General features: G+C 36.0%; 3 protein-coding genes across 5 annotated transcripts; 2 read left to right on the top strand and 1 right to left on the bottom strand.

The window, feature by feature from the left end:
- Window positions 1–235: 235 nt before the first annotated feature.
- Window positions 236–5,665, top strand: LOC124530536 (signal recognition particle subunit SRP72). The gene is made up of 13 exons (XM_047104731.1): window positions 236–360; window positions 565–799; window positions 882–1,026; window positions 1,135–1,325; window positions 1,619–1,756; window positions 1,920–2,052; window positions 2,269–2,442; window positions 2,527–2,688; window positions 3,436–3,648; window positions 4,321–4,418; window positions 4,657–4,758; window positions 5,086–5,190; window positions 5,505–5,665. The coding sequence occupies exons 1-13, from the start codon at window positions 258–260 to the stop codon at window positions 5,638–5,640; spliced, it is 1,935 nt and encodes a 644-aa protein (XP_046960687.1). The 5' UTR covers window positions 236–257; the 3' UTR covers window positions 5,641–5,665.
- A 254-nt stretch (window positions 5,666–5,919) lies between these two features.
- Window positions 5,920–7,914, bottom strand: LOC124530244 (probable rRNA-processing protein EBP2 homolog). Its single transcript, XM_047104299.1, has 5 exons — window positions 7,728–7,914; window positions 7,418–7,638; window positions 7,093–7,251; window positions 6,513–6,660; window positions 5,920–6,317 (listed from the first exon to the last, which is right to left on the bottom strand). Exons 1-5 carry the CDS (start codon window positions 7,779–7,781, stop codon window positions 5,955–5,957), a joined length of 945 nt encoding a protein of 314 aa, XP_046960255.1. The 5' UTR covers window positions 7,782–7,914; the 3' UTR covers window positions 5,920–5,954.
- A 2,906-nt stretch (window positions 7,915–10,820) lies between these two features.
- Window positions 10,821–26,414, top strand: LOC124530370. Of its 3 annotated transcripts, none has more exons than XM_047104520.1 (12): window positions 10,821–10,986; window positions 11,625–11,740; window positions 12,454–14,162; window positions 14,243–16,703; window positions 16,789–16,967; window positions 17,055–17,232; window positions 17,323–17,755; window positions 17,963–18,051; window positions 18,131–19,408; window positions 20,185–20,437; window positions 22,005–22,121; window positions 23,096–26,414. In XM_047104520.1, exons 2-12 carry the CDS (start codon window positions 11,702–11,704, stop codon window positions 23,122–23,124), a joined length of 6,765 nt encoding a protein of 2,254 aa, XP_046960476.1. In that variant the 5' UTR covers window positions 10,821–10,986; window positions 11,625–11,701; the 3' UTR covers window positions 23,125–26,414. The 3 variants fall into 3 exon arrangements, with proteins under 3 accessions (XP_046960476.1, XP_046960474.1, XP_046960475.1); XM_047104518.1 differs by having other exon boundaries at window positions 17,948–18,051; XM_047104519.1 differs by having other exon boundaries at window positions 11,466–11,740; window positions 17,948–18,051.
- Window positions 26,415–27,284: the final 870 nt, after the last annotated feature.

The following is a 27,284-nucleotide window of genomic DNA, read 5'->3' as shown; positions in this document are numbered from 1 at the left end:
GCGACTACTATAACATGATTTAACTTTTTACCACTTATCTTCAACGTTGTAAACCACTACAAATTTCTACTTAGCTCAAAAAAATTCGCAAAATAAAACAATTTAAAAAAATTAAAATAATATTTGGTATGTAAAATAAATATCATATTGAATTTTTTTATAAAAAATAATTTCTTACGATAGAAATATACAGGTACAACATGGATACTAGTCTATAAATAAAGGAAATGACAAATCAGGTGCCAAGTTGTCAAAAAATGTCAGCCAACAAGGAAAATAACCTTGTTCAGGCTTATATAGAATTAAATAAATTTTGCCAAAGTGGAGAATATGAAAGAGCGTTAAAAGCTGCAGGCAAAGGTAAGTAAAACTGATAAATATAAATTCATTCATAAAAAGCTACAAAATTTGTTATCACAATAATATATTGATGTATGTACTATTAACAGATTTTATTAAATAATTCTACCAGATAAGAAATATTTCCATAAAATAAATTAAATTCAACATTCTTACACTAAACTTCAGCCACAAAATAATTAATAATTCGTTTTTAATTCAAAGTTCTGCAGATTGCGCCAAATGAGCAAAAAGCATTCCACTGCAAAGTGATATGCTTCATTCAGCTCCATAATTTCAAGGAGGCACTGTCTGTGCTCTCCAATCCTAAGAATGCTGCTTTAGCGGCCGATTTGCATTTCGAAAAGGCTTACAGTCAATACAGACTGAACAACTCCAAGGAAGCTTTAGAGACTGTGGATAGTGCAACAGAATTAACGCCAGCTTTAAAAGAACTCAGGTAAATTTATTTTATCATTATTATTGCCAATGTGATTGGTACCAAAAGGTTTCTTTTAATGTATTGATTTTTTACATTTAAGGGCTCAAATTTTATATCGCCTGGAACAATATCAGGATTGCTACAATCTATACCGTGATATTGTTAAGAATACAACTGATGACTATGAAGATGAAAGAAAAGCCAACATGTCTGCTGTTGTTGCCAACTTAGCTGCTCTAAATCCTGTAAGCATACATAATAATGTAAACACTAATAGGTTCATACAGTAAGGATTAATTTTTCAACTTGCAATTGTTATTAAAAATTATCTTAAATGCATGTTTATTTAACAGTCAGCAGATTTACCAACATTTGAAGAGAATACTTATGAACTGTCCTATAATGCGGGAACAACACTTGCAATGAGAGGGAAGTATAATGAGGCATTGCCAGTGCTTAAGAAAGCTGAGCAGGCATGCTCGGAGAGTGTGATTGAAGATGGAGGCACTGAAGAAGAAGCTAAGGAAGAAGCTGCAATTATCAGGTCTCACCGCCAACACCAAATTAATTAAAAATTAATTATATACTCTTATAATCTCTCTTATAAAATTACTTAGTTATTTATATAAAGTTTTGTATATTATAATACAAATACCATATAGTTTCTAATCTTATTGTATATTCTATAACTTAGCTTCGATTTTAAAAGTAATACTTTTGTTATAAGAATTTACATAAGAATATTAAAATACAACATAAAAATTTATATTTTTACTATTTAGTTATTAATAAAATTATTATTACACATAATATATTTTCATTTAATTATTCTTTCAGAGTACAGCAGGGGTATTGTCAACAGCAGATGGGCAAAGAGAAGGAAGCTGGGATACTTTACCATAATGTCCTAAAGGATAGACCATCTGACCAGGCACTGATTGCTATTGCAAGCAACAATCTTGTGGTTATTAACAGGTATAGTCATCATTTATATGTAGCATATCAGGAATGATTACAGCACTAGAAACCGACCATTGGCTGACATCAATTAGTGAAACATGAATATTTTGCATGATGAAAAGTTACTTGTTATGTATGGTATGGTAACTAATTTATAATCTTCTAATATATTTTCTAGAGACACCAATGTGTTTGATTCCCGAAAACGTATGAAGGCTGCTACTCAAGATGGACTAGAGCACAAACTCAACTCAAGGCAGAGAGCCACCATTGCATACAATCAAGCTGTACTAGCTATATATTCCAATCAGGTATTATATACTTCTCATATTATAATAATATTCATATTACTTAATAAAAAAATGTATATGATAAAATTAGTTTTTATCACATAATTTTAATTATAATTTTCACAATAATTAACCAATAATCTAAGCCTTTTCAATAGTTTAAAACACATTATTACTAGTTAAATGCATTACTATTTCTTGTAAACTTAAATAATAAACATACCTAATATATTTCAGCCCGACTTTTGCAAGCAGTGCTGCGTAAAACTAAGCAGAGAGTTTAACCAAGAGAAGAAAGCAGCATTGGTTGAGGCTTCATCCCTTGTGAAAGATGGCAAGCGTTCCCAGGCTTTGGCATTGCTGCTTAAGCAAGACCTCACTCTAGCAGCTGCTCAAGTTCTTTTGGCTCAGGTAACTGCCTTAAGTGTAACTCACATCACGCAGTTATATTCTAGCTGTTACAGTATGGTTTAAAATATTTTTTATATATTACAGGGTGATCGCAAAGCAGTAGTCAAGTTGCTGGAAGAGAGTGAATACAAGTACAGACCTGGTATCATTGGTCTACTCTGTACTTTGCTGACCGCTGACAATGAATATGAAAAAGCATCCAAACTTTTCTCCGATGTCTATGAACATTATAAGAATGATATTGATGTAAGATATTATAATTATTTATCAATTGAACTGATTCATATACACATCAGTGTTTATATTTGGATCATTAAAATATTTTAATGATCCAAATATAAACATAAAAAGCATATGCTTTCCTTTAGTTTACCATTTATTTTTATATTTCAGAATAATATCAAAATTAACATGAACTATGATTTTTTATAAAAGTCCGCCTCGAGACCCTGTTTTTTATCTTCGATAATACTTTAGCTTCAGAATCACTACCTGTTCTCATATTCACTTTTAGGACTATATTAATTACTTGCATTATTTTGTAGAAGGTTACACATATGTATTATTATCTGATAATTTAGATCACAGAATATAAGAAAGTAAAGAGGTTGTTATTCGTCTTTTGGGGTTGTCCATTAATCACGTGAGGCTTGAAAGGGGGGGGAGGGGTTTGATAAAAATCACGAAAATAACACAAGGGGGAGGGGGGGGTGTAGTAAGATATCTCGTGTATTTATTTTTTCGTCTAATGCGCGATTTTTAAACAAATATGGTCCTTAATTTCAGAATAAAATAATATTAGTTTATACCTGTATTTAAATTAAGATAATATTCGGAAAATTTTAATATTCGTTGTAGGTACTAAAAATACACGTGATGTTGAGAAGGGGTAGGGGGGGTGGTCTTAAACGTCACTACGTATCACCAATGGGGGAGGGGGGGTTAAGAAATGCTAAAAAAAGATCACGTGATTAATGGACAACCCCTTTACAGAATCAGGCGTCGCTACGCAGCGTGTGGCGCGCGGCGGCTGAGGCGCATGCGCGCGCGGGGCGAGGTGCTGAGGCCACACTCGCGCACGAGGCGCTGGCGCGCGCCGCGCCGCACGACCGTCGGAGCCTCGCCCGCCTTGTCAAGGCGCTCGGAGCGCACTCCCCGCGCGCGAGAGAACTCGCCGCCGGACTGCCACCGATCTCTCAACTCGAGGTGACCATAATCAACATAATGTTCTACGTGACATAATAACTGTTTTTACTTTGTATTGCCATATTATTATGAGCTACTCAAGTCGACAAATAAGCTGATTGATAGTTTTTTTTTTCTGTCAAATACACCCAATTGATGCAGACTCAGGACTAGTATTGTCCTCAGGACATCAAGCAACAAACCATTTGGTGGCAGGAAGCGAACCCATCAGTAAAATATTTTCTTAAATTCTCAGACAGTTAAATCATCAGACGGGCTGTAAAAGTGTTCTACCAATAAATCTGACCCAAACACAAACAGTGTAGTAGACAATAGCTCAATGTGATTAGAACCTATGGTTGCGGGTTCAAACCCCGGCAAGCAGCACTATATATATGTGTGCTTAATTTGTTTTTATAATTCATCTTGTGCTCGGCGGTGAAGGGAAACGTCGTGAGGAAACCTGCATGTATCTAATTTCTTCGAAATATGATCCAAACCCTCTCCTTAATGGAAGAGTAAGCCTTATCTAGCCTTACCTAGCAGTGGGAAATTTACAAGCTGTTACCTTATTTTTTTCCCTTATAGGAAAGATAGATAAAGATGAATACAAAATATATGAGATAATTTCAATAACATATGAATAATAATAAAAAATAAATATTCCAAATAAATCATAATATTTTGCTTTAGGGAAAAATCGATGTGGATGCATTGGAATCGTCGAAATGGATGATGGGAGCGAAGGTCGTTAAAAAGACAGTGCAGAGCAAACAAGAACAATCTCCCGGGTATGAATTATTAATATTATATAAGCTCCATATCATATGAAAACAGATTTTAGAGGAACAAATATTCATAGTTTGTCAACATGAAACAATCTAATATAAACTATTTTGATAAATAAAATTAAGATATAAAACTGTAATCACCAATAGTTAATCTCTTCAATTTTATATTTTTTTTTAAGTTGTCACTGCAAGAGAAAAATTTAGCATACAATAAAAATTTAAATGATTAAATTTTCAGAACACCTGGTTCGGAACTTGGTCAAAAGACAAAGACGAGGCGCAAGCGCAAGACCAAGCTGCCACCCAACGCAGATCTCTCCAAGCCTCCGGATCCAGAAAGGTAACAGTGAAATAAAAAAGTTTCGCGGTTTCAAAGCAGAATAGAGAGACAAACAACAACAACAACAGCCTGTAAATTCCCACTGCTGGGCTAAAGGCCTCCTCTCCCTTTGAGGAGAAGGTTTGGAACATATTCTAATCGCGAAAATAATATCTAAAACTAGATGTACTAGTACTAGTCCTGCTATTAGCAGGAAAAAGGTAATAGTTGCCAAGAATCACTTGTCCATTAAAATGGGATAAAATTACATATAATTGACTCAATTCGTATTTAGAAGAAATTAAATATATTAGAAAATTTCAAGATTTTTTTATCCTTATTTATTAGATGGCTTCCTAAGTACGAGCGCACAGCTTACCGCAAGAGACGTGGTATCCGCCGTGACGTCATCAAGGGCAGTCAGGGAATGACTACCAATGCTGTTGATCAGTAGTAAGTAATATGATCTGTATGTGAGCAACCAAACAAAGATAATATTTGATATAATCATCAAATATTAATTCTGATTGCATTGCACAATAAATTATTATAATGTAAGTCAGTTTGCACGCAAACACTATTGTCTGTCGGACTGTCTTAGTAATAGGAAATACGAATAAGAAAGGATAGGAGAGAATTTAGACGTAGTATAGATTTACTATTCACACAAACAACTTAAAAATCGTAAAAACATAAATTATGAGCCTATATTGGGCCTTTTTTCTACCATATTGAAAATACAAAAGAAAAATATTTTTACTCCATAGCGACATGAGTAAGCAAACTCCAAGTGCAGCGGCGACTACAGCAAAGAGTCCTCGTGTGGAGGTTAAGTCAGCTGAAAGTGCGTGGCAACGCAAGCAACAGCAGAAGAAAAAGGGCAAGGCAAAGGGAAAATGGTAGATAAATATAAACCATTGAGTTGAAATAATTGACTTTTAATAATACAACCTGAAATACCATTTCATCCACAAGTACTCGCACAACAAAGAGCTGTTTATTTATATTTTAATAAATCATTGTACTACTTACCCATCTCAAAATATAACTAAATGGCAAAATTACAGATCAATTGTTACACACATTTAAGTGGAATTAAAATAATCATAATCATTCTATAGCCTACAGCAAATATATGACAGTAAACTACTAAAGAAATTGTAAATGAAAAAATGCACTGGATAAAAACATTATGTATTTATTTTTAACTGTTAAGACTATCGTTTAGCATTATTTCTCTTAGATTTACCAGGTCTTTGATTCTTCTTTTTGTTATTGGGCTTAAATGATTTAGATTTCGGATTGAATGGTTTCTTCTTGGCCGAACTGTTAAAACCGTCCATTTGATTTGTAGATTCTCTAGTATTTAGTTTTGACCCCTTCTTTTTACCTCCATAGCCAAACTTTTTATCTTTCATTGCTCGCTTCTTGTTTACATTATTTTTGGGATTACCTTTACCCGTGTTTTTACCTTTATTGTCCTCTAAAAAGTCTAAATCTGATGATTTACCTTTTCTGACTCTCTTGAGTTGCTCTAGCATTTGCTTTTTATCTGCTGCTTGTTTTAATTTTGTATCAATCTGTAATAAAACATAGATATTAAAACAAATTGTGCTAAATGTTATAGACACTAAAACAATATAAGATTGTTCATTAGGTGATCTCAAAAGCTTGTGTGTGCATTAATCTAAAGTATACCTTATTTTTCTCAAATCAATTATAACTTATCAGCAAATGAATATTCTTATCATTTAATAATAGTTTGATGTAAATACCTGAACACGCTTGCCAATTTTCTTTTGTTCTCTTAACTGGCGCACCTTTTCTGTGCGAGCTTGTGCTGCCTGTTTCGCCATCAAATTCTTGCGAACCTTTTGCATGTGATCATCTGATTTCGCCATTTCAGCAAAATAGTCATCAGGTCTGTGAATAGATATCAATATTATTAATATTTATATAATACTATCATATAGTAATCCAATGAAAAATAATATTGAAAAGAGGTCATTATTAATTTTCTTAAGATCCAATGATAACTCAGATACTGAGCAAAACTGATGAGATAGATTTACCTACACACATAACATTAGCTCTGAAGAAATATTAACCAATTCTTGTATCACCTGTTAATATGCTCCCATATGTTAGGTCTTTTGTGCCTATTGATACACTGACTCACTCACCCTTCCATCAGGAATGAAGCAATACCAAACATTGCTGATTTGTTACACACATGTCTGATGAATGATTGGTACCTACTAAAACAGGCAAGCACAAAGCTTTACCACCAAATGCATATTATTATGATACAAAGAAGTATCTGACCAAGGACTTAAAGCCAATAATTGAACTTACCTCTTTGTCGGTATATTTAATTCTTTGAGTCGTTTGATTCCATCAATTGCTGCAGCTTGTGCTTGACGATGAATAAGATTTTCTCTTTTAAATTCATTCAGAACAGGGTCCTGAGTTGGGTCATATGCTAGCTTTCCTTTTGTATTTTCTGCTATGTTCCTGAAAATATATGTGGAATTAAATAAGGAGGTATTTATAACAATGAATTAAAATATAATTTCTTCAATGTACATAAACATATTTAAATCAAAATAGAACTTTATTTATTGGATAAGATTAAGGAGCCTTTAATAATTATATCGAGAATTTGTTTATTAATACTCACTTTCTCCTAAGTGCCGTTTGTTGCATCTGTAAAGCGACGTCCGGTGCCATAGGAGCTACCGTCGTCACTAAATCCAATGTTTCCACCCATGGTAGTTTTAATTCAAATTCTTTTAACTTAGCTTTTAAATCTGCTACATTATTCATATATTTCTTTTCAATTTTCTCAATTTCCTCATTGAGACCCGGCTTAAGGAGGCCTTTGGCAAAAGCCTCTTGAAGCTGTTGAAAATAAACACAAATTATGTAACACATGTACTGAACACTAATGAAAAGTAACCCACTAACATGTTTCTTAACTATAAAATTACCTCCTCATCGGAGTCCACTTCGGTGTCACTATCGTTTAGTACAAAGTCACTCATTTTTATGATACTGATGTAATAATTATAATAACTTTAATTCCTATAACAATAACACAATATACAACATAACCTCTACAACTAATGATAAACGAAGTGGTTATTGGTTAAGAGCGCTTTGACAACGTGCGAATGACAATGACAAATTGACATCACAGCGTATACAACTATACAGATGGAATAATGCAACAAGAAATATATTCACTACCACAGATTATATACCACTACGGTTTCTTTAACGAAACTTTTTGTTAGGTTTTCAATATTTAAAATTGAGTTTGTAAAAGGAGATGCACTATACTAGTGAAAGACATTACATGGTTTAACAGTAAATAATAATACTTTTATTAATGAAAGGGAATAGCTACTACACACTACTGAGAATTTGCAGCTTGGATGTAGTAATTCTTGATATTAAAATAACACTTGCTTGATTGTAGAATTAACCAATAAGATAATTATAGTGTATATTTACGATTTCGTTCGTTTTCGTATGATTTATAAAAGCGTGGTGGGCGCCATATACACTTACTGCTATCGAGGTTCGATAGTTTCATTTCTGTTTATATTTCTGAGTTTTCATATATCTATCTGCATTCTCTAATTTAAAAATTAAGAGTATAATACATTTACTTGAAGATGGTTACATACAAATGAAAATATAATATAAACTAATATATTATTGACATAATATTAAAATAAAATAAAAAATAATGTTCGCTTAAAATATGAGTCTACATCATTCAATTAATTACTAGAATGATTAAGTTTATAATTACTTCGTCTATTATTAAATATTTTGATATTATGAGATAAAATTTTACAAACTTTTATTTTTTAATCAAAATAAAATAACAAATATATAGATATTATTGAAAAACGGTTAAGAATTCCCTAGATGTGCCTCTATATAACTGTATCTAATAATAGTCCAGTGAATAAAGATATTTGCTCGTCACGCATTAGTTTGTAATTATGGTTCTTCTAATTCTATTTCAATCTCCATCTCCATCTCTTCGTTATATTATTTTAGTGTCTCCTGAATATCCATCGTTTTAAATTAAGAAACATAATCAATTTAAGTCTTCAGTAGGATCGTCTTCATGAAACGCACGCAAGTAAATTTAAACAACCTCGGCCGTGACAACAGGGAACATGCAAATAAAATATTTATGAAAAATTTTCTATTAAAATGTTAAAAAAATATAAAAGAAGAGCCACTGCAAGGTTTATTCATATTCCTCTTTTCAGCTTGAAACCACTTTTATCTCAGTTTTGTGTCAAAAGATCCATTCAAAAAAGTTTTACAGTTTTAGCAGTAAATTACAGTGTTTTAAATTTTAAAATATAGTCGTGGTTTATTCTATACGGAAATCTTTAAAATTAACACAAAAATAAAAATATCGCATCTTCCCTATTAATACAGACTAGTGAACAGGATAATCCAGCTTTCCTTCTTTCATCCTTTAGTGCAATTACAAAAAAATAATGTGGTAATGAATGAGATTATTTGAAACATTACTATTTAAACAAAAAAAAGATACGCAGATGTTCATTAAGTTCATCAAGGTCGTGTGACAAACGAGAAAGTTTAGCCGTATATTTTCTTTGTCTAACTCATTATAAAATATTTTTTTCGAAGTTCGGTTCACATTTTGTCTTTATTTACTGGACTATAGTCATTATAGTGGAAATTACTTTTATTTTTCTAACAACAAAACCTTGTTAATGATAATTTTCGTGATGTTCTTGAAATAATTTAATTAAGATATCTTATTATGTTACAAATAGAATATCCAAATTCAGAATCCATTTTAATTTTTTTTTATTGATATTGTTTTTATCCGACATCCAGTGCGGCATTATATCGTGGCAGCCGGTCATAGACAAAAGTGTTATCCAATATTTTATTTTAAAAAATCTTTTTTTTATCGATATAAAAAAACGAGGAAAGCGAAATCTTAATTTTACTCTCAACAATAATTTAAGACAACATATTTTTCCATTTTTATTCAATTAATTGTAAAATGTTTAAAAAGTTGTGTACTCCCATTAGCTTATAAAATATTTCAGACTAGGTGTCTTGTACAGATGGCTTCTTAGAAATAAGTCCATCCCTTAGACATGATATCCACAAATACTAGTCTAACTGATATATTTTTTTTATTTTAAAATAATAGTAAATACTGATTAGGATAACATGAATAAACAACATTTTACGGCCATATTTAGTTTAATCTGGTGACGTAAATTTAGTAGTAATCAGTAGACCGATGATTGACTTGCATATATTTAACTCTTAACGCTTAACTTAATATAGTTGTTAAATAACGATTCAAAAGTGCTTGTAAATACTACTTTAATATAGGATATTTTGATTTCATCGACTTAAAGCAACACTTCATGTGACATTCAATCATCTTCCGTACATGATTCGAATAGAATAGTTATGCTTTTGTCTCTCTTGAAAATAAACAAATACTTGCTTAATCAATGACAACAACAACCGCCTGTAAATTTCCCACTGCTGGGTTAAGGCCTCCTCTCCCCTTGAGGAGAAGGTTTGGAACATATTCCTTAACATACCATAACATATTCCTAATTTTTTTTTAAAAAAACTCAAATAGTATAGTTTATTGTACAAAGGATACATCTTAAATATTTTTAAAAGGAAGAGATTTCTTTACTTTGTATTAATATCATGAACTATCTTTTTTTTAAATTCTGAACGCATTTTAACAATAATTGCTTATGGTTAAAATGAATAAAAAAAAGATGATAGCTATGGTATTATCATAGACCATTATAAGAAAAAAAGAAAAAATATTACCTATGAACATTATAGTCAACTTATAATCTTTTTAATATCATAAGTAACAATAATTACATTTTGTGAGAAAAAACTTGCTAGTAAATTATTTTAATATTTTGTGTAACTATTTTATATTCACTTAAATGTACTACATATTTTTAACCAAAACAAAAAAACATTAAGTGAAGCTCAACCGGAAGTCTTGAGTACTTGGACATGTTCCGTGAAACCCCCCGATGTTTTGTATCAAGAAAATGCAATGGCCGCCATCTTCGACTCTTGTGAATGTTTTGGTCGTAGTTTCGAACTTTGAGGCCTTTTTCATTTGTGCTATGCAAATACTGGATAAAAATAGTTTCGCTACATCGTAGAAATTGTTATATTGTTTGCGAACAGGTTAGTATTGTCTTCCTTCACAATTTTCTAGAAAAGTGTTTACATCTGGATTTCGTAGCCTAACTTTTGTGGTGTCGTCTTTTATAGAGAATTATTTGTGTTATAGTATATAGTATTAATAGTGATACACTGATATTGTAATGGTTAATTCATTTTTGCGATAAGAAGTGATATAAATATACAAACCTCATTTTCGTATGTATTTATATATTTCTATCCTTTGTTACTAAGGGGAATATGTATTAATGTCCTACGAAACAATCTAGTATTATTTTCAGTACAAAATCTTTTATTTCCACTGTGTTTTTCACTTTAAGGTTAGTGTTTACTTTTTTTGATGTTTAGAGACATTTCAGTTTTCGTGCCACAATAATGGCGGCAGTAGATTTTAACCTATCTATAATTTTTCCTGATTTACGCTTGATTACCATATGCTGTTATATATTGTTTTTGTTGTTATTTCTTGTATTTTCTCGTAGGAAGCAATAAAAATGTGACTTTCGAGTATTTTCTGAAACAATGACCTCGACTGTCATGTCGTATTTGCGGACTAAAAATATTTTCACAAGATTGTTATGCCGTCAAAACTTTTGAAGATTACGAAGGTGGATGGATAAAAAGTCGATTTTCGATTGCAGTCATATGAAATAAACCTTGGAGGCCGGGAGCTCTCCATCGCGTCATCTCGGGCTGGACCCAAGATGCTATTCACAGCATGTCAGCGACATCAGAATATGAACCTAGGGTCCGGCAAGTAAGTAAACTTGATTCTATTGCTTATTCCATATCAGTAAATTGCACCCTGAAAATTATCTATTACTATGTTTCACACCTAAATATTCATAAAAAAATGCTATTTAAGGCACAAAATCGTTTAACTAAATCATGTATAATTATTTATTTACATTTTGACCACTTGTCTGAAGATATAATTTAATTATGCATGCAGTATATAATTACTAATTAATATTACATTATAGCAGTAAACTAATTTTGCATAGTATTAGATAATAACAATTAAAGTGCATGTAACAAATAAAGATTTAAAGATAAATGTTGTATTATTATACCTTTAGATATTGAAAATTTCTAGTAGGTGTTGTAGTTTTCAGTAAATTGTTACAGTGAGTAATTGTCATGTTACTATTTTTGATATTTATGAAGTTATCAGAAGCTCAGCAGAATGAGGGCATTTGATATGGTATTTCATTTTATGATTCTAATACTTGACGCTTTTAGGTTGATTATATGTAAATAAATTCATTGAATAGGGGAAGGTTCATACAATATAAATCATGTATTTGTGAAAGTTCTAAACTTTAATTTACTAAGTTTTAAAATTGTAATTATCATTGTGCATGTTCAATATTAATTTGGTAAGGATACAGTAAATTTTTAAAGTTATATTTGCTCTGCGACTTATGTTCTAATTGATTTTTTACTAATATTAAATTATTTTTTTTATAGAATTATGGGCCGACCCCCTCCAGTGAAAATATGTATGAACATGTGTTGGATCACAAATTAACAGATACTATGGATATATCAAGTGTACGAGCCCCAGTATTGAGGACTGTACCTGTTTCGCCTACTCAAGGTGACCCTGAACCTGATTCCACAAACCCTGAAAGCATAATTCAAGCGGTTCATAAAGTTGACAAAAATATTGAGTATCATATTAGTGAGAAGAGGTGTGACACAGAGATGTCTGTCGATTCACTTTCGAGGATTGTTAGAATTGAAGAAACTCTTGATAGTGTAGGACGGATAGCCTACCCTATCATACAAGAAGCTGATGATTCAGGGGATGGAAATTTTGCAGAGAATGCTGCGACTCTTATTCAAACTCCATTGAATACAGCAATTGTACAGAATGTTACAAAGCTTCCACAAAACTTCACTATTAATGTAGATGGATCTGTAGGAAATATTACAGCCATACAGAATGTGTCTCAGGATGTTTCTGGCAATCAAACTCTGTGGTTGCCTACAATCCTTGCTACTAGTGCTGCTACAGACAGCAAAAGTGAAGAAGATAGACCACCTGGAGTATCGCAAATTATTATAACGAGTGAGAGTTATGTGAATGATACTAATCAATCAGGTCGGAGAACGAACATTATTACTGAAACTAGTTACATTAGCCGACCTAAGACATCAAAAGTTCAAATTTTAAGTAATATATCTTTGCCAAAAAATTCGAATTATTCACAACAATACATAGCTCAAAGTAAAGATATCAGTGCACCAGTTTATGGAACCCAAAATCATGTGTATAAGTTGAGTGCCAATGTTGTATCCCAAAAACATTTGAACAATGCAATGTTAAGCACAAAGCCACCAAAGAGTCAATCTCTTATAGGTGCTGCTTCACTTTCCCCTACTGTTATAAATAGTAGTCCAGTAAAAAATGTGCCATATAGTCACACTTATTCCAAAAGCACAAACTTAAATAAGGTAAATAATGGTGCTAATCTAAATGCTATAGTGGCAGCTTCTTCAGGTACCCAATGTCATATATTGTCCAGGGTAGTTTCTGGACCGAACAAGATATCTGTTCACTCAGGAAGAAAATCTGTTAACACTTTTAAGGGATCAAAGAATTCACAAATGTCTAATCAGAAAAATCAGTCTAGAGCTATCAAAATAATACAGCAGGCTGGTACAGCGCATAAATCCGAAACCAAATCCTGGCCAGTGGCAAGTGTGACATATAAAAGTGCCGGCTCCGATTATGGTGTTGTTGAGACTCACACTTCGAAAGTCATACAAAAAGTTGGAAGTCCTAATCAAAAGACTCAACAACCTATGGCATTACAGAAAGTCCCTAAAGGTGAGCGCCTCGTACTTCAATCGCCTTGTGGACCAGTGTTGTTATCCACTGCCCCTATCAGCACAAGTGTGCCAAAAGGACCACATTATGTGCAATCTGGGTCTACACCAAATCTCAGATATGTACAAACATATGGACCAGATAATCAGCTCTCTACTGTGTCTCAAGTATCTGCTAACCAACAGTTAACTGCACAGATTTTACAATCACTATCCCAACCCAAGATAATGCTACATCAAAGCTCAAACATACCTATTCAGCAAGTGGTAAATCTTAATCCTCCACAGCATAAAATTGAAGAGCAAACTGAAATTAAGAATGTTAATCAAAAAAGAATTGTCTTGTAAGTATTAGTTTAAAAAAAAATAGTACTGTATAATAATTTACATAAATGATGAATATTTATTATATTTTTATTTTCAGAGGGGACAAATCGACACTCTTGACTGCGGAAGACATTGTTGGAATGGAGGAGAGACCCAATCTGTCGGAAGAATTACGTCGATACTCATTTCAGGCGTTGGCGTTTCTCATGCTAGACCACACATACGCTTTGCCGGCTCAAAAACAACCTGTCGTTAGCGGTCCGGCTCCCGCGCCATCCGCTATGTCTCCGACGGTGGCCTCCCCTCCCGCCACCACGACGCCACCAACTCCTCCGAGGAGTTCCCCCGTCGCAGCCGCGCCATCTCCGCACGAGGCTCCTGCGACTGCCGCACTCTCGCCTGTCGGGGTAACTGCACCTCCCTCCACGGTCTCCACGGTCCAACCGACCGCCCTCGCCTACAAGCCACAGTCGGTGCAGGACGACGACACAGCGTCGATCATATCATCGGTGGAAGGTGAACGCCGGCCGCCCGCCGCGGGGGGCAGCGACACCGAGACCGCGCCGGAAGGAGAAGAGGAGGGCAAGACGCGATGCATTTGTGACTTTACACACGACGATGGTTACATGATATGCTGTGACCGATGCAGCGAGTGGCAGCACGTGGATTGTATGGGCATCGACCGGAATAACATACCGGACGCTTACATGTGCGAACTCTGCCAGCCGCGCCCTATAGACCGCCGACACGCGCGTGCCATTCAGCAACGGAAACGAGAGGAGTTGAGCGCTCTGGGCGCGTCGGACACAGAGTCGGAACCGGACCTGGGCCGTCCGCCTGGTCAGAGAAGAAAACGCTTGCTCACCGTCACAACGTACACTAACACGAGTGGAACTTGCGTGACGACGTACAACTCCAGTCTGCCGGTTCTACCTCCCCTGCCGCAGCCGTCGCTAACCTTACCCAAACGCGGCCCCAAGCGTCCCAAGAAAGCGGAAGTGGTGAGAAAAGGAACAAAGCGAAAACTTTCTGAGAAAAGAGTGAAGCGGAAAAAAGAAATGTTGTTAAATAGGAGTAAATATAACTCGACGATGTCAAATCAATCGCACTGGCGTGACTTGTACGAACTCGCAATGACGAATCACTATAGTCCTGAGTTGCGAGCTAAAATTATGAAATATAGTAGTAAGCTCGGTAGTACGTCTAACATGGCATCTGCCATAACGACTCATTTGTGTACAACTGTACCACACGCTGGTGGTAAAATACTCATCGCGACTAAGGATCTTAAAGAGAATTCGCCTGTTATTGAATTAAGAGGTAAATATATGTTATCGAATCAGCATAGACCACAATTACAAAATTCCGCTCGTGCGGGAAGTCAAAAACCTGGTCCTTTCGTATTTTTCTATAGATTACCAAAAGATAATACGCAAATATGCATCGACACAAGAACGTACGGAAACGAGGCAAGGTTCGTGCGGCGCTCATGTAAGCCGAATGCAGAATTACAGCATTGTATCGTTAAAGGTACCTTACACGTCTACTTAGTAACGATTAATGATATTCCATCCAACACAGAGATAACGGTTGGACACGATTCAAATGGTGGCAAGCAACCGTGTGCTTGCGGTAATCCTAAACATTGCAAAGCAAACGGCTTAACGCCTATGATGCCCCGAAAAAGCTTGGAATATCCGCAAAGAGAAAAACGCAGCAGAAACAGATGTTTCAGCTCTTCGTCTCCCGTGTCTCCGCCTTTAGCGTCGCTGATAAAGACGCCAGTTAAAGACATATCACCACCGTTCACGGCAATCAAATCCGAAAAGAAATCACCAATCAAACATGAGTTCCCTCCGATGTCACCTGTTAAAGAGCCATTACTGGCCCTAGATTTTAATGCACCGATAAAACCTGATCCATACCTCGATATTAAAGAAGAACACGAAGAAATTGATCTTACTGCGAAAGAAGAAATGAAACCAGATTTGGATGAACCTGATTTTGTTAAAATTGAACCTATTATACAGAAGATTGAAAAGAAAATTGAACCCGAGATTAAACCTGAGCTGGAACGAGAGCTAGAGCCAGAACCGGAATCAGAGCAAGAACCAGAACCGGAACCGGAACCAGAACCAGAACCTGAGCCTGAACCAGAACCTGAACTTGAAACTGAACCTGAACCAGAACCGGAACCGGAACCAGAACCGGAACTGGAACCTGAACCTCAATTAGAAAATTCTATTGAGCCTATTGCCGAAACTCCTGAAATGAAAGCGGAGGAACCAGAGGTAAATGATGAAACATTAGTTCAACCTCCCGTTATAGCTGATGAGGCAATAGAGCAAGAGAAAATCGAAGAGAAACCCATTGAACCTAAAGTCGAACAAGAGAGGCCAGTCACTCGAGAGTTGACTGCCAAGTCTGCGTGTCATGACAGGTCATCGAGGTCAAGTCGGACAACCTGCGTCAATCACGATTCGTTGGACGATAAAACCGATGACTCGCAAGACAAGATACAGACCGCGACAAATAAGGAAAAGGACAAACGCAAAATGGTATGTAAATCTATTTAATTTGAACAAATCCTTTCTTATTTTTTAGTTATATCTTCATTCTAATATCCTTTTAATTTCGTTTAAGACTCGCGAGGAGAGAAAAATGGAAGCCATAATGAAGGCATTCGAGAGAATGGAAAAAGCACAACAAAGGAAGCAGGAAGTGAAAGAGAGACAGAAACGAAGGGAGTCTGACCCGCACCCCAGTAATATGGACAAAGATGACGAAGATGACATCCACTGTAGTGCTAAAAAGCGGAAAAAGTAAGTTTATTTTTTGCCAAATATTTGAGTATATGTTAATAACGTTAATGTTTTCATAGATATTTTAAACTATTCATATTATTTCAGGCGTAGAGGACGGGCTCGAACGGCGTCACAGTCCAACAGACGCAGGCTAAATTCAGCAGACAGTGACCTTGTGACGTCAGGAGATGAAGCCACACCTTTGTCCCCTCGAGCTCCTTCACAACCGGAACAGTCTCTGCCTTTACCGGAGTCTGAGAGGCACCATGAACCTGTTAGTGAGGTAAAATAAAAATCTATTCGGAGATAAGTTGAATTACTAAATCTGTATACTTATAGAAGTTATTCACACTTCATAATTATTTGTCTACAGGACCTCGGATTAAGCTCGGCCTGTCTGCTCGTTGAAGCTGCAGTGGGTTCTGTCGAATCGGCGTTCAAACTTCCCAAAACCAAAAAGACCATGGCTACTGAATGGATAGGACGATCTCCTGAACGAACGCCGTCTCCATACCAGTCACCCTACAGACCTCCCCTTGTGTCAGCTACCTCATTAGAGAGCCTCGTTAGAGTAGCGTCCACGATGATTGGTGACCTTAGCGGAAACCAGGAATACAATGAAGATGTACACCATTCGCCTCCCAGGACTCCAGGTAGAGAGAGGAATAGACCCCCGAAGAAGGCTAAGAGAATCACAAGAAGCACTCCGCCTATAGAAGTTGCAGAGGTGATTCCTGTTCAACATAGTGCTAAGAAACGTTGGTTGCGGCAAGCTATCAGTGAAGAAAGTGATTCCCCGATGGCCGGTGAGCAGAGCATTTGATTTATCTGAAGGTCAACTCTACGAGTCTGGTTTTTTGTTTGTAAAGTTGTATACATAAAATGGTAATTTATGCCAGATTATATATAATAAGTTGTTGATTCAAACAAGTGGAGTTGATCTTTACCATAATTTCACCCATAATTTAAGTTACTATGTAGTACTATTTAAAGTGTAGATGCATTTGTTCCAGAGTCTCCGCCCAATGAAATAGTGACGCCATTAAAAAAGAGAAGAATGGCGCGGGAATCTCTATCGTATGAACAGAATACCATAGTGCCTGTAAGGAAAAATTAATAATTTCCACAATGACTTTACGAACTTACAAAGTATAGCTACTAATTTTTTTTTTCTTGTCCAGTGTAACGACGAGACTTCGCCGGTATTGACGTCTGAGGACTCTCCTGTCAAAGAGGACGCTCTTTCACTGGCTCGGCAGTACAAACGTAATATAATGGAAATGTATAGTAGAGATCGGACTCGCTCCGACAGCGGGCAGGGCTCCGACGACCAGTGTAATATTGACCATGACGTTCTTAACGTCAACTTAAAAGGACCACATGACAGCGAGCACATACGTAGAATTATAGGTGTGCCTACTCCCGAGGAGGAAATACCGCCAGAGATAGCTAAACCAGAACATGTCTCTACCAATAATAATAACTTAGAATTAGAAGAATGCTTGTACAATAAGGTCGTTCCTATGGAAATTGATACAACAGTCATAACACAAACCAAAATAGAATCAAATGAGAGTATGCATGATATTAAGGGCGCAGAAAGCCCGAGCGATAAAGTGAACAGTTCGCAGTCGGCCGACACGAGCGGAAACTCTTCCCCTCAGCGTGACGAGATGGACGACATTCAGAAGAAAATACATTCGTTTCACACGGAGAACATACAAATATTAAAAAGTCGAAATAAAAAGCCGCCGAAAGAAAAGCGGAAGAAGGTCAATTTGAATTTCGATCTCAACATGGTAGACGACCAGATCAGTATCCAGCTGCGAACGGAGGACGACACGAACTCCAAGTCGCCGGAGCTGAACGGCGACGCGCACGACGACGGCAACTCGCACGAGGATGCCAAATTGCACGTCTCGCCGGAGAACATTCCCCTCCCACCCGTCGAGTCCATACCTCTCCCCGCGCCCGAGAACATACCCCTCCCCGAGGAGCCCAGTCCGATATCGATCATCCCCTCCCCCGAGACGATCCCTCTGCCCGAGGAGCCGATGCGACCCGCGCCCGTGGCCGTCGTCGAGAGGGATCCGATCGAGACGACGCTCCCGTTCTCGTCGCGCTTCAGCTCGACCGGCCTCTTCTCGGGGATCTTCAGCAACATATCGCACGCGCTCAAGGAGGGGCCGGCGAGCGAGGGCGGGCCGTGCGCGGCCATCAAGAGCGCGATCGAGCGGTCGGCGAGCCTCGACGGCGCCTTCGACAAGGACGGCGGGCGGCCCGTGGACGAGCTGCGCAGCGTGCAGGAGATCCTGACGCGCGTCAGCAACATGGACACCAACAACAGCGTGCTGCTGTCGGGCGTGCTGCGCGCCGCGCCCGCGCCCGGCCCGCGCGCGCGCCCCGACCCGCGCCTGCACCCGCCGCCGCAGGACAGGCCCAAGCCCGTGCGCCGCAAGGTGAGGCCTGACTTACGCGCTGCCTGGCGTCAAATGTATGCTATGACGTATCAAATTAACCTGATCGAAAAATGACCATAAAATATTATAAGTTATTGTTGATTTTGACTATGGTTACTTTTTTTGGTACAGTGCACAAGTAATCTTCTCAAAAGTATATTTTTTGTTTACAAAAATTAATATTTTTAGTGAATATCGAAATTATTTTTAGTAACGGGTAATATAAAGATAAAATTTAGAAGACAGAGTTTTTCTGATTGATTTTTGACTATGGTTACTTTTTTTGTGCACAAGTAATCTTCTCAATAGTATATTTTTTGTTTACAAAAATTATTAATTGTCCATATATAACGTATTTGGTACTATACACCTTACTGTGTGTAAAGTACCAAATGTTTATTAAATTTTAGCTACACCATTCAGAATAGATAAAAGTCAAGTTTACAGCGTACAACCGGTGATAAAACATTGATAAAATTGTGATATAATTGATACAACACTATGTCTACTCGAAAAATACGTTATTTGTGGATATTTCCATGCAACTAGACCAAGGTTTCAGATAAGATAAAACAATAATAGCTCTCTATAATTGCTATAAAATATCTGTTTTTAAATATTCATAGCATTTCTTTTACACAAGGAATGATTAATAAAAACAAGTAATGTTAGAGATGAACCCAGTATCCTAACTCATTAACACTCGATTACCGCTTAGGAACTGTGATTCCTGTGTTATCTTTCGTCGTTAGCAATAATCGCGTTGCGTTCCGCAGCTGTCAATCAGCGAGTACCGCAAGCGGCACTCGGGCGCGGCGCCGGGCGAGGAGGGCGGGTGCGGGGGCGGGTGCGCGGGCGGCGAGGGCGAAGGCTCCGGCGACTGGTCTCGCGGCTCGTCGGGCTCCGCGTCGCTGTCTCCGCAGCGCCTCGACGCAGCCGCCGCCGCCGCCGTCGACGAGCTGGAGCAGCGCCTGGCCGTACAACTGGACCAGCGGCTGCGGCGAGACCTCCCCGTACAGCTGCCCAAAGGTAAGTCCGTCGCAGATAGCTCTTGACACCGTTGATTTGAATGTCATTTTTATGACGATTAGCAGCTATTCCAGGATCATGTTTAAAAAACTGGCTCCCTATTATTATTAACTGATATTTAAAAAAAATTAAATACTCACCAATTTGTAAAAATAAACGTGCGAGAAATGCTGCGACCACGTCATACAAGAAGAAATTGCCATGTGGGATTTAGATAATGTTATGGAACTCGCTGCAGAAAATTATTTTATTATCAATACCAACGTCGACACTAGTAATAGTGATTAAAATATTAATGACTTAATTTCGATTTTTTACTTTAATGTGTATTTTTTAAATTCATTATACTTAGTCTTTAAAACAAATATAATTTGTTGGAATTTTAACACAAAGATGCATACACCTTCACCCTGCTGTTAAAAAAGATTTGATTGGTCAGGGGGAGGAGTAAAATGACAACTCACTGCATTCTTAACGCGAACAGACTATAGTTAATTTTTATGTGTATAATATATTAGTTATATAAAATTATAGAAACTCTTCAGCTTTATAACATAATTTTATTTCAATGCTTAAAGATAGACTTGAAACAAAGCGATAAGACACCAGTGAAATATGAAGCGATATATTTTTTTAGTCCGTGATATTTTATAATAATATCAAAATTATTTAAAACAGTTGATAATAATAGATAGAATAATTAGCTGTATGGCTTACTGTGTGCATTGTTTGTAACGTTTATTTTATAAAATATATTAAAAATAAATGTAACGACATATAAATATCTATACTGACAATAAAAGATAAAAACAATGTACCATTGACATTATAATTGTAACTCTATTGTTTGCACTGTAAATACAATACATGTTTGAATAATTAATGTAAACTTGTTTTTCTGTGCTCAACTGTTTTACGTCGCGGCCAATCTATTTTGATCCTTATCCCACATACACAAGACCTAGTTATGCACACACGAAGCGACCGTATATTGTACGACTGCCAAGTCTAGATGCTTCAGCCGTGAGATAATCCATACTATATAACGTGACAAAAATATTATTAGGTCATCTATTAGTAATTAAGGAGCGGAAGTAATTTGAAGATATAGTAAGACACAAATTAGATGTAGCATCGGAAAATGCAATGGAATGAAAATAAAACCGATTACTGCCGATTTACACAACCAATATAAATAGCTCCCTATCGCGCCATTCGACGCTATTCGTCGCTATAGATTCACGCGTCAGAGAAAGCAAGTGCATGTAAATCGACGCGTCAAATTGACGAATATATTAGGTAATATGATATTACAAGTTATTACGTTTGTGCAAAGATCATATTTGCGTGAGAAATAAATATTGATAAATTCGGATAGCGTACTTAATTCGGATGTGATCGTTTTTACGAATTTTGCCGATGCGACATCTACGTTGTGTCGTACTATACGGTTATATTATGTCTTGTGTTTAATTTTTGAATTTATTTAATGTCTTCCACATTCAAAATATTTCCGTTGGTAATCTAAAATGTTCATCTGATTAATATTGTTTATCTTTATTGCCAGGCGTGTTCGACGCGCAGCCGACCGCCTCGGAGCGCCAGCGGGAGAACCTGAGTTCGCGGCTGCGGCGCGAATTCGGTCTCGCGCTGCCCGACGACGAAGACGCACAGGCGCCCACCGGTACGAGCCCCGAGCCGCTTGCATACCATACACTATTTTTTTTTTACGGTATAGTTTGGCGGACGAGCATATGGGCCACCTGATGGTAAGTGGTCACCATCGCCCATAGACAATGACGCTGTAAGAAATATTAACTATTCCTTAAATCGTCAATGTGCCACCAACCTTGGGAACTAAGATGTTATGTCCCTTGTGCCTGTAGTTACACTGGCTCACTCACCCTTCAGACCGGAACACAACAATACTGAATACTGTTATTTGGCGGTAGAATAACTGATGAGTGGGTGGTACCTACCCAGACGGGCTTGCACAAAGCATATAATAAAAAAGTAAAGTAAATAACTATAACATTCCTGCATGCAAACACCTATCCACTCACTATCTGTGAGAAAGACGCTCGTCCGATGTCATAGTATGTCAGAGATGACTTACTATACAACAACAACAGCCTGTAAATTCCCACTGCTGGGCTAAAGGCCTCCTCTCCCTTTGAGAAGGTTTGGAACATATTCCACCACGCTGTTCCAATGCGTGTTGGTGGAATAGATATGTGGCAGAATTTCGATGAAATTTGTCACATGCACGTTTCCTCACGATGTTTTCCTTCACCGCTGAGCACGAGATGAATTATAAAGACAAATTAAGCACATGAATCAGCGGTGCTTGCCTGGGTTTGAACCCGCAATCATCGGTTAAGATGCACGCGTTCTAACCACTGGGCCATCTCGACTTACTATAACAGGGGAGAATAAAATATAGAACGAGTTCGTTCGTTTATTTGTTATTTCACGATGATCATTTGAGAGCGTTCCTTTGTGAGTGAACAGGTCCATACAATACAAACGTGCACGCTGCGTGCGTGCAAACGTACGCTATCACACTCGTATGTGTATGCACTGAGTTACCAATTCATCTTTTGATATATTTTATACGTGTAATGTTTCCAGCTGTGTGACGTCATGTGTTTGTTGCAGAGCTGGGCGCCAAGCGGTGCGACAGGTAGAGGCGCGTGCGTCGGGTCGACGTAGTTTGTAAATCTCACCGGCGCCGGACCGTCGCTTGTAATATAATGTAACTTTTGTATCTCGTCTCGGTTATCTCGTGTATATTTCTGTTTTCGATTCTTCCTCTTGTAAGTTCAAGGATTCTCTGCGAGTACAAATTGTTTTTTATTTCCTACTGTACATATTGTATATAGAAAAGATATTGAGGCGACTCACGCGGTACGTATGTATAATGGTATATGAAAAAAATAAGATTTTTTATATATGTACAATGTTTATGTATCTTATTGATATGTTTATTTATTACGGACAGCGGAGTCTAAGAAAACGTTGGATATAGGATTTTTGTACGCATCATAATGTGTAAGTAAATTATAGTTGTTTTTATTGTTTTAAATTTTTTTTTTTATTGTATACAACGGGGTGATTGTCCCGTTAGGTATATAGGTATCTTGTTAGTGTTAGACGTTTCTGGTGTAATTTAGTGTCGAATTGTCATAAGCCATTCTTAGAGTTAAATACGTGTCATAATTTAAGTGAGCGCATGTGGCAAAGTTCACACCATCACAAGGCTTATAGGCGACTGGGTATTCGCTGGATTTGAGAGATCGATTCTAGATCACCATTAAATTTAGAATAAATCGATAAATAATCCCAAAGAGCAATGCTCAATGTATGCTTAATATTTTTAAGGTTTGACAGACCTTGACTTAGTCTTAACTTAATCCTATTGACAATAGATTATTTACATCATCACAATAGTTGGGCATTTTAATGGTATCTAAAATCGATTCGAAATGGCCCTACATATAGATCATAAACCACATCTTTATTATACTCTACAATAGTATAAAAAATGAAATAGTAGTCCGAAACGCAATTATGCTCCCGTTGTGAAATAGACGCTAATTGTATATTAAAATCTATTTTACTTTAAAAAGTAACAAAGTTACGTTAAGTGTAATTGTGTTTTGTACTATACAAGAATCATAACTGAAATTGTATACGCCAATGTGTAAATTATATAAAATTATTTAGATTTTTCTTTACACATAATTTTCGTTCTTGTAACAGTTATTTATTTATTTTTATTTTTTTTGCTGGCAACAATGGTTTTTGTAAATTATTTTAAAATGGCGTCTGCAATATGAAACTCGCGGTCATTAGTACCTGACTCGTGGACAACGAATAGATGTTGTGAATACACCCGGGCTAACCCCGACCCAGTGAAATCGTGTGACCGATGGACTTGCAAAATATTCTGTTTGTTATTACTTTTCATTCGTTTCTTTAGCCTTCAATCGTGGCCTAAACACACAATGGCTTAGTTCGATCGAGTCGTGACGCTAGAAAAACAGTAAATATAGTTTTGTGTTGTTTTTTCTCATTTCAAGTCTCGACGAAGAATTTTTAATCAATGGGATCTGCTAGTATGACTACGACTTTTGCCCAGTGCGAGCAAGAATCCATCCTTACGATTGCTCAATTTTCTTTTTTCAAAATTGATACGTGAGTCAATGTTGAATGTTCATATGAATTCGGTCAGGGTAATGATATTTAAAACAACAGATAAAATAATTATGCCTTTATTTAAATCTTTGTCTGTTGTTTGTAGAACTTTATATGAGAAATCATATCAACAGATTTTGAGGTCAGTATTCCAGTTTCAAAGTTACCTAAATTTAGGCCGATCTCTTACAGCTAGCTGACATTACAGATTTTCATCGACCAATAGTTGATCGTTATTTTTGAATATCTAATTAGAAATGTACATTACCATAGTGTTTCGTGTAAACTGTCGAGCGATAGTAAATTTGTAATGCAGTCCTTAAGCTGTGCTTTGCGCTGTATACTTTGTTAGGGATGCCGGGCATGGCCTTGAAATTACCGCCTAAATTATTTGATAAGAGTAGGCTGAGCCATATACGAAATTTGTGTTCATTTCGATACTTAATTTAATTTGTGATGCTTTGCTTTTCACTTGGTGATATCTGCTATCTTCCAGATAATTTCTCGACATATATATATATATTTTCTAAACGTAAACACAAGCACTCGAGTTAAGAAATTACCTTCGAGGAATGATAATATAATGTGCTTAGTTGTATGAATGTAAAATTGTATTGTCACGTTTTTGGAATTCTTATAATTTTTTTTTGTGCGTATCCTTTTGTTATAAATTTAATATAACTATAAATATATTATATTTTTGTTGAGTGAACATTTTCACGTGTTTGATATTTTTATTGATTAAAAATAAGTTTGCATTTTAATTTAAATTTACATAATAGATATAAATGATACTTCAAAGATGCGACAATATTATCTGATTTACAAACTACTTAACAGAACCTCAATTCTCCGCATAATGTTTAACCCTAGGTGTTAGTCAAACTGTTGCAATAATTCGCCTAAAGGCAAAACATGTAGTGGGTAAAAGATGATAGGCACGCAAAATAATAAGCAGCTTTTTATTTAATTCGTATAATTTTATATTTTTGTATAGAGAAATGATTGAAATTTATTTTTTCGATCCGATTTAAGTATTCGAGTTGTGTAACAAGGTGCGTCATGATCGCAAGTCATGAACTATGTATATATCTCAGGTTGTTAAATAGAATTTAAATTAAACGCTTTCTCCTAATGTTAAAGTGCATTTTGCTGTAACGTTTTATATGTTATGTGTTTTGAGTGCAGAACGCCCCGCAATGTATAACTTTTTCATTTTATGTGTCATAAATTCAAATTTAATATTTTGTATGTAAATTTGTCGATTTTTAACCAGTGTATGTATGTACATCATATAAGTTTTATTGATTTAAATTAAGTCGGTAATATAATAATATACAATGACAGCATAATGCGCTGTAACGTATGAAATCTTTGTAGTTATATTAGAGAAAATCTTTGTGATAACTTTTAAATATCATTCAGTAGAGAAACTGTGTCTTGTAAATAGTATAATTAATGTTAAGTGAAAAAGCTACATATATTTTGTTAAAGGTGATTGAAGAGAGCAAATTAACTATAATTTGCTTGCGTCTCAGTGTTGTCTCCCACCTCGGCCTGTCCCCGAACTATTCGTTTGTAACAATGGAATATTTTGCAATACAAATTATATCATTTTTTTTTAACTTAAGTGGATCGTAAAATAGTGGCGCTGTATATTATCCAGATGTTAAATATTATTATTTCTTTCTTAATGTTTGAACTAAGCATGTAAAATTTAAAATAATAATATAGAATAAAAGATGTTATGATAATTAATTACATAAAATCTTCGTTTGAATCTGTTGCCTTTCCTTTTCCTTCTACGCAATCTACGTGGTCCCTCAACATCACCTGAGAAGACACACATAACATCAAATTACAGCCTATTAAATCGAAGGAGTTAATTTATACATTCCTAATAGCTCTATTCTATTATGCATTACCAATAGTTCTTGAGATATATAAATATAGCTTCCGAAGTTCATGTTATAATAACTTTACCGACAATCCAAACGGAATTTTTACCTGAATTGAACTAGGACAAAGATTACATCAATACTTCGGCCTATGATATCGCGTCAATTCAGTCATATTTGTCTGTGGTTGGAACAGACTATAGTAAATGATTTGATTTCGTTTAGCTCTTAGAAAAGCTTAATTTTAACCGAAGATGTGGGTGCAACTTTGGACAAACACTGAATTTCATGTGCTTTATTGGTTATGATACATCAAGGAAATCTACATTTATTGGATGAAAATGCTACATGTGTCTCCAAAATGTCATCCGCATTGGAACAGCGTAGTAGAAGTAGCTTATAGCCTTTTCATATACACAGATGAGACCTTAGCCCCGCAGGACATTTTATAGGATATATCATTATTATTAACTCTTACAACATTTGTTAATTTTTCATGGCATATACATAGAAGAGATTGGAATTTGAGGGAGAGTTAAACAGGAATATCGCCTATATATAATATAAATGAATGTAAATTTATTGGCTTCAAACTCCCATAAATTTATCCGCTGACGTGAGATTTGAACCCTTGGTAGTGGTTACGCGCTTGCTTACATCCTTAAGTTTCTAGACTCTAGAATATTTCACTCGTGGGTGCGCTTAAAGAGATTAAAATAAAACTGCATACTAATATAATTAAAATTTAATTC

The sequence above is a fragment of the Vanessa cardui genome, chromosome 6, assembly GCF_905220365.1.
Source record: "Vanessa cardui chromosome 6, ilVanCard2.1, whole genome shotgun sequence".
NCBI lineage: Eukaryota > Metazoa > Arthropoda > Insecta > Lepidoptera > Nymphalidae > Vanessa > Vanessa cardui.
Note: the sequence above shows the minus strand (reverse complement) of the source record. Positions and strands in the feature narration are given on the sequence as shown.